General features: G+C 38.9%; 1 protein-coding gene across 1 annotated transcript in view; it reads right to left on the reverse strand.

Annotated features, from left to right (window-relative positions):
• The window catches only part of LOC132108000 (neural-cadherin-like), a 273,951-nt gene extending 266,904 nt beyond the window's left edge, over nt 1-7,047 (reverse strand). Inside the window, exon 1 of the mRNA XM_059514421.1 lies at nt 5,892-7,047. Within this exon, the coding sequence (XP_059370404.1) occupies nt 5,892-6,873 (982 nt within the window). The 5' untranslated portion in view covers nt 6,874-7,047. The remainder of the gene's footprint in view (nt 1-5,891) is intronic.
• Between the last annotated feature and the right edge of the window lie 1,301 nt (nt 7,048-8,348).

Here is an 8,348-nt window from a genome sequence, read left to right on the forward strand (position 1 = left end):
ATTACCAGAGTGGGGCTCAGAATCTCCCTCGCAAAACGCTTGCTGGTGTAATGCAAAAACTATGGCATGAGACACCTGGGCCATATTCCACATGCAAGAATAAAAGAGATGTGTGTGTATGTCTGAAAACGCATGTCTGTTACCTTAATGAAATATAGACAAAGGAAATAACTAAGAACAGAATGTTCTAGACCAGCTGCAAGAGAGAGAGGGTAGAATATAGGCTAGTGTCAATCTGACAACTTGCACTGAATTACAAGGAGCTCGACTCCATCATCTGTAATTGAGAGAGAAAGAGAGCTTGAGCAAGACAGCTGACAACATCTCTAAGGTATAAACACTGCACTGTTGAGATTGGGATTTGAGGTCTGCCACTGGTATACACACAAATGCTGGCTCTGTACACAAGAACACACAAACTATTTATCAGCATGCAGGGGTTAATTGATCCCACAGCACTGATACCAAAAAGACTGGCAGCATCAGACGTGCTCTGACAAGAAAACTGAAGGGTTATGAGGAAAAAGATAGAAAGTGAGGTGGACAGTTAGAAAGATAATAAAGAAATGTGTGTGTTGGGGGTAAGGAGAGACCCAGAAAACTACTCAGACGGGATTTTTTGGTCAAATTACTCAAACTCGCTCAGTGATTCTACAGACACAAAACATGAACATGCATATAAAAAGAAGATGTATGGACTGTTTGTAGGAAGGGCGATGATATCTGGAATAATTTACATTTATGAAGATTTACAAAGACACAGACACATCAGTTATGTATACTTGCACTGTAAAAATGCAAATGTAAAGTCTAATTATTTTGATTTAAAATCAAAATGTTGAACAGTTTACTATAAAAAAAAGTTTGTCAAATTATTTTAAATATTGTAGAACGTTACAAGTATTTTCGGTTTATACACGCTGTTATGAAGGTAATTTAAGACTTTAAAACCATTTTAGTTTTAAGATACATCCCAAGAAAATGTATCTTGATCAGGGCTTTTTAATTTTTTTTTTTTTAATTCAATAGGTTCACTCCGAGCAGAATCGATATTTTAACGTTTCTGTTCTGCATTCCTCTGATATTATTACTGTTCCAAAACCAGTTCGGGTGGAAGAAATACCGGTTGATAACATTATTTTTTAAAACAATATTCTTTGCCTATAATTTGCCTAATAATAATAATAATAATATAATAATAATAAAGTATAGCGTTTCCTTTACTCAAAAAGAAAAGGAAAAAATAGAGAACTAACGCTTAGTCACAGCCAATACAGCATCATCTAGATTTTGGCCAAATGTAAGCTACTTAAAAAAAATTTACAAAAAAAATTAATAAATCTATCAACACTCTAAAGACATAAAAGTATTTTTTAAATATGTAAAAATGTTTGCTGCATTGTAAAAAAAAAAAAGAAAAGAAAAAAAAACAGGTTGTAGGACCTGGCACGAGAGGGCGCACTACCAAAACAATAACAATCACGTGGTTTTATGACACTAAGGAGGAGCGTGGAATGATGGGATTTCTTGTCTTCTACCCAACCACTGACAGCCAATAATCAGAAGGAAAGATAAATCATGGATTTAATGGATGAGGTAAAGTTTTATAAATGTTGTGTTTGATGTCATAATTTTCAAATGCGAGTTCAACGATTTGTGAGAGTAGATTACATACAAAGTCAATGCAAAGACGCGATCAGACTTTGGATCAGACGCGTCCTCGCACGGGTCTAGAGACGCGATGCCCCACGTTTGGTTTGTATGCCCCATAATACTGTTCTTGTTGATCGTTATAATAGCATACGTTTTCTGTTAAGAAATGAATCAAAACAACTCACCTGTTGAGTAAAACACAAGTGAGATCGGCAACACTTTCTAGTTGAAGTTTGTCGCGAAGCTCTCTCCATCTAGAAAATGCAACATCCTCGCTCTTTCTCTCCTCTTGTCCCAAACTCTTCTTGGTTCGTTTGGTTGGCCCCTATGCTTACGTTTACGGCAGCTGTCCTTGTCGACAGAACCAGCGGCAGACGGTAAACAGTAATTATGTTCCATAAATAACACAATCCACCATAAAAGGCGCAAGAAGTACATAAGGAACTGCTTGAAGCAAGCTAGTGGTTTGCTGGACGCTAGACACTACTTCCGCCTTTGTCCATGACACTGTTGTCATGTGGTTTCTACGTCAGTAAAGGCGGTAACAAAGGGTAACTAATGTCATTGACAGGCGACTGCACTGCCCCGTGTCACTGTTTAGATTTGGAATTTTTTCGTTATTTACAAGTATACATTTGACGTATTGTCAGTAATCAGCTGGACAAAATATATAACACTAACCTAGTGGTTTTTGGATATTTTACTGCAAATATCTTACAAATTGTAACTTTAAGTTGCATTATATTAGCCCTGTTACTTTCCGAAATAATGAAGGCTAAAATGCCTGTAGTCTAAAGGAAAATGTTTACAAACATTATAAAAACAGTTATTAGTTTCTCTCCTAAACAAATCCTCTAAAGTTTAGGCTATGAAAACCTCAATCCAAAAACAAATTAATTTAAGGTGAAGCTGATGCCTACCTCTCTCATTCGGCACGAATCCAAATGTTTCCATGTTCCCGACGTGTCTGGATGCAAAACATTTTAGTTATTATATAGTGTTTGTACTTTCAATTATTATTATTTAACATAATATTGTAAGAATTTTAATTAACATTTTAAGAATTATTTTGAGGATAATAGCAAATGAAAACTGTTCAGCTTCCGGGAAATTTGAGAAGCTCCGCTAGGCTATTTCAGTTCCCCTCACTCCACAACAAATCATTTCAATTAACAGTATTTAGAAAAGAACAAGAATTACAAATATAAGAAGCTATAGCAATATTAATGACAAACCAAAACTAATTAATTTAGGCTATAACTAAACTGAAACCAACGTTGGGTCTCTCATTCGACACAAAATCAAATGTTTCCTTATTCGCGATGTATTTGAAAGCCAAATGATTATAAAATGTTTACAGTGTTTATTATAGCTTGTTTGTAAATATTTTGTGTCTTTATTATGTCTATTTTTGAATGAAATCATCTTTTTTTTCTCAAAAAAATGTATATATGTATATATATATATATATATATATATATATATATATATATATATATATATATATATATATATATAATTTCAAATATCCAATGACTCCAGGCGGAGCTCCTCAAAGTTGGGAATAATCGAAAGGAGAGCTGCGGTCCTCAGTTGGGCAGGAAAGGCTAAGCATGCTGGCACTTGAGTGTCGAATGCACATGCACCAACACCGAGCCTAAAAAAATAGGCTCTTTTTGCGCAGCAGCATCAGGCCCAATTTGGTCTTAATCCGGCCCTGAAGGCGGTTCATTGTCATTGAGACTTGCCTGTGATGAGTTCACAGCTGAGCAGACATTTCACTCGTTGGTTCAGCGTCACATTTGCATATGCCCTACTGCTGGAATTCGTGATTGGTTGACAGCAAAATATTAAATGGAACGATAAAATAACGTTATTAACCGGTTAATGGCCATTTAAAATTTTTGATTCTGTTCGGAACTGTAAATTTTGATTTCGTTTCTCTTTCTGGTTTTTGTTCCTGTCAAAATTTTGTTTGTTTCCGGTTTTTGTTTTCGTTCCTTGGTTCAGAGCCCTGATCTTGTTATAAGGATGTTTAGATATTTGAACTTGAAAACAAGACAAAAATACTGATGAAGATTATTTGCAGTGCATGCAACATTTAATGTTATGACTTTTCAAGACCTGTGGAAACCCTGTTATACATACAAACTTATGTGACACATGTATCAACTCAATTCAGTAATGGAATATTTGCATTGTGTTTGATCAGGTATAACAAAAAAGCAATCTTTTTTTAAAATGGTACTCGGTACAATGATCCAGTTAGCACATAAAAGTGAGACAAAGGGGAAAGTACAGAAAAGAGAGTTAGATGAACGTTGTTAACATTCAGCAATCGTGACAGCAGTGTGAGATAATGAAGACACTTTGCATTCACCTCCAGACATTTTCACTTCCTTGATTGTTCTGGAGGAGAATGTTGTACTTGAGAGAATCAGCGGCCTACCCCGTGCATTTAGATTGTTTTTATCTTCTCTGTATATTAATGATTGAATACCTAGAGGAGATCAACATATAGCAGTGAGGTTTTAAATTTGCCATGGAGGACGTCGTCAATTGCTCAGCAAGGTTACGGTCGTTTCATGTTTGTTTTTTATTTATTTTTTGCAGCGTGTATGTTTACAGATTTGTTCAAATGATAAATCCTCACTTTATGACTGTTTTTGCATCTTAATTTCAATAATGAATGATGTTCAGCTAATTCAAAAGAGAATTTTGACTTCATTCTTTTAGGAAATATGTGGTTTTAATAAGAGCTTAACGGGGGGGAAAAATGCAATATCCAAAGCTAAAGAAGAGGAGAGATATAAATATCCTCATTTTTTTAATAAATGTGGTTACCTGAAAGCTCATTACTTCCAAAGAGCCACAGGCAAATGTGAGGTCAGCAGATGCTATTCTCACTCCTGATTAAAACCAGCTGTTTTGCCTCAGTGTTTGTGCTAAGCTTTCACAGAGATTTACATGCTGCACAACATTCAAAGACCTGCAAACATCCCCACACGCACAAACAAACACCCTTGAACATATGCTAGGAACATGGGCTCAAGGTAAAAAGCAGTAGCTCCAGAGCCGCAGGTCCAGCAAGCAGGAAGTCCCTGATTAACAAACCAACACTAATTAAATCACAGACTGCTAAATCATGCCCGGTCAACTGCTCAAATATGAGCACATTCCACTAAACGCCTCATCTTCCCAGCAGTTTGCTCTAACTGCGCTGCCAGTCTTAAATCCCCAAAATGAGAAAGTGAATGAGATGGGATTACATAGCTAATGCGAGCAGATGAAGGAAAGTAGAGCACAATCTCCAACACAAAACGGATTAAATCACCCTGGATTCATGACTAAATTCAACTTGATCTTCTGGAATCACCTGCAACGCAAAGGACGCAATTACAGGTGAATACAGAAATATGATATGATTCTGTAAAAGGGCCCATGTGAGTACCTTACCAAATTCCCTCTTTTTCTCCTTAAACACACATAAAGATTTAAAATTGTTGAGCACTGACTGAATGACCCATTTAAATGAAGAGGAATTATTTAAAGCCCAAGGTAAGAGGGAAGAAAATCGTGATGTGATGACGAGCAAAGCAATATGCACAACCCCCGAAATGTAAAATTGATCTCAACTGTAAAATTGCTGCCAACCTAGTTCATTGCCCTCTTTATTGACCGCTTTTTACCATTCAGTAAATCCAGTTAATTTCTCACATTACAAATTACCAAAATTCTAAGTCAACAGGAAGCTAAAATGCTGTTTTTAAGATGCATTTGCATAATCCACAGTAAATCCTACTAACTTGAAAGTTTACAGTTTACAAATTAAGGGATATCTTCATGTAAAATATTCGTTTATCACCCAGGTGTGTGTGAATGTATTTCTGCATCACAGTGCAATCGATAGCTGTCGTTAATTCAGCAGTGCACCCGTGGCGTCATCTGCGCCCTGACAAGTGTCAGTTACGACTTTACCGCGAGTGATAATTAAACTTTGATTCCTGTGAACTTTGTGCATCTGTAATAAGGTAAACTGCATTTGACGTGCTCAATCTGAGGGAAGAGGATGAGAATTTGGGTACATGGAGGCGCGCGTCTTTTTTTTTTTTTTTTGTGGTTGTGGATTGTGGGGGGTTCAGGTGACATCTGCCAGCACGCGCTGGAGACATTGACACGTACTGTACAGGTGGGAAAGGGACCGGGACATATAGTCGTATAGATAACAGCGCACTCACCTCGCTTATCCTGCACTTTGACAGTTATCTCCACTAGCGGCTGCGTCTCTCGGTCGAGCCGCCTTGATATAACCAAATCTCCGCTGTCCCGACTCACGGTGACGGGAGAGTTATCCGCGTCCGGGTGAATCAGCTCAAAACTGGCGGACTGAAACTTCACCGGGTACAGATTCATTATGACGGAGCCGATACTCGCGTCTTCGGACACGGTGATAAGCACCGGCTCCGGCACGGAGCGGGACTTTCTCGAGAGTCCGTTATCGAGCGTAGGAAGAGCTGGCCATTGGCGCGGACTGATCTCTACATCCATATTCTGACTGGTCCGAGCGGGCCAGCCGTGGTCTTGCGCAAACACGCTGAACTTTATGGAGTGCGCAAGACCGAGAATCGAGTCCACGAGGAGGATGTCGCCGGTTTTGGGCACTACATAGAAACTGCCGTTTCTCGGGAGCGCGTAGTATATGAGCTCGGCGTTTTTGCCACTGTCAATGTCCTCCGCTTTCACCGTGTACACCACCGACCTCAGGGCCGTGGCGTCGTCCAAAGTTATTTTCACGTCTGCATGTTGGAAAGTGGGCTCGTGGTCGTTCGTGTCGAGCACGTCCACTTTAACAGAAGCAACTTCGGCCACGACGCGCTCGGCTGAAGCGCAGCTCTGACAGCACAGCGCCAGACTGAGGAGATACTCCGCGCGCTCCTCTCGATCGAGAACGTTGGAGGTTTTCAGCAATATGTGTCCTCGCTTGTGGTGCGCGAAGACGTGGAAGTCTTCACTCCGGTCCCCCAGGAGTTTCAGGTGCATCCCGGACTCGGAGCACCATCTCTGCGGGTCGATGCGCTTCACCGGAATGCTCAGTCCGTTCACTTTTGAGCCAGGTGGAGAGTTTTCAAACACATGACCGTGGAAGAAAGGTATTCGTTCGTCGGTCTTATTTCCCAACACAAAAGTCACACAATATGGCAACAGAATAATCCAAAGCATGATTGTAAGTTTACTGCAATCTTCCTTATCTCAAGAGGCAGTGCTCAAATCGCAGAACATGGTGCGTGAATTCACTCCTCGTTCGCTGGACTGTGATCCTTCATAGTCTGTGCTGCACAACTTTCCCTCCTTCTCCTCGCGCTTCAGCAGCGATATGCTAGGGCGCGCGCTCGCGGAGTTTCAGAGAGCAGCACTACTGTGATGGACAGCGCCACGCGCGAGGGGCGGGGCTTTGGACTAGACAGGGATTCATCTAGGGCAGTGGCTCTCGATTCCAGTCCTGGGGTACCACACTACTCTAGTCTGTACATTTAGTATGTCTACCTTATTTAACGCACCTGATTCAGATCGTCAGGAGGGAGATCCATTAACTGAACCGAGGGCGTCATATAAGAGAGATATACAAAATATATCTTATATGACGCCCTCGGTTCAGTTAATGGATCTCCCTCGTGACGAGCTGATGATCTGAATCAGGTTATTTCACAAATTATTGTGAAATAATGTTAGCTGTTTGACTTTATTTCCGACCAAACAAGTTATGTAACTCCACTATAATGTAAATCCTCTAGAATCCATCAACATCCCACGCCATTGTTCCAAGTGTTGTAAATGTGGTGTTAGACAAACTGAACAATTTGTCACATTATAGTGATGAAAAAAAATAAAATAATAAATAAATAAACTATACAGAAACTAAAGAAAAATTGTGAGGAACATATTAGCTAATGTCAAGTCCATTCGAGCCTGTTTTAAAAAGCTCTATACAAATACTGTTTAATGCAGCTTTACAGTTTTTGACCCTTTAGTGAATAAACCCAAACCAGCTGTTGGAACAGAAGGGAAAAAAAGCGAGGTGCAAAAACAAACCGATTTGAAATTTACACATATAGTCTTGCATACAATAGTTTAATTTATTCAGTGAATATATTACATTACACTAACATTACACATAACCAGATACTATACAATATATAATATGACCTATATATTTATTAAAACATGTCCTGCCAAGGGAAGATAAGCTCCCCCAGCTTTCAATCCATCTTGTTGTTGTTGTTGTTTGTTTTTTTCAATCCCACATTTGCTTTTGATTTATTTACTGAAGGGTCAAAAGTTTGATTTCTTTAAAGCAGCATTAAAAGATTATTTGTATAGTGCTTTTTAAAATTGACTTGAATCTGATCTGAACATGACACTGCATGAAATGCTGTTTTTAAATGCTGTGTGTTCAAATAGAATTGAAATACAGCAGGCTTATGCATTAATACATTTGATTGTAAAAAGGGCAAACATGCTGTCAGGTCCTGACTGGTTCTATATATATATATAACGGTACCCATTCACCACAGAGCAAGTAACGCAATGCTACATTTCTCCAAAATCATTCCTATGACGAAAACAACTAATTTACATCTAGGATGTCCTGAGGGTGAGTAAATTATCTGCAAATTTTCATTTTGGGGTCAATTATG

Source organism: Carassius carassius, chromosome 2 (genome assembly GCF_963082965.1).
Source record: "Carassius carassius chromosome 2, fCarCar2.1, whole genome shotgun sequence".
Classification (NCBI taxonomy): domain Eukaryota; kingdom Metazoa; phylum Chordata; class Actinopteri; order Cypriniformes; family Cyprinidae; genus Carassius; species Carassius carassius.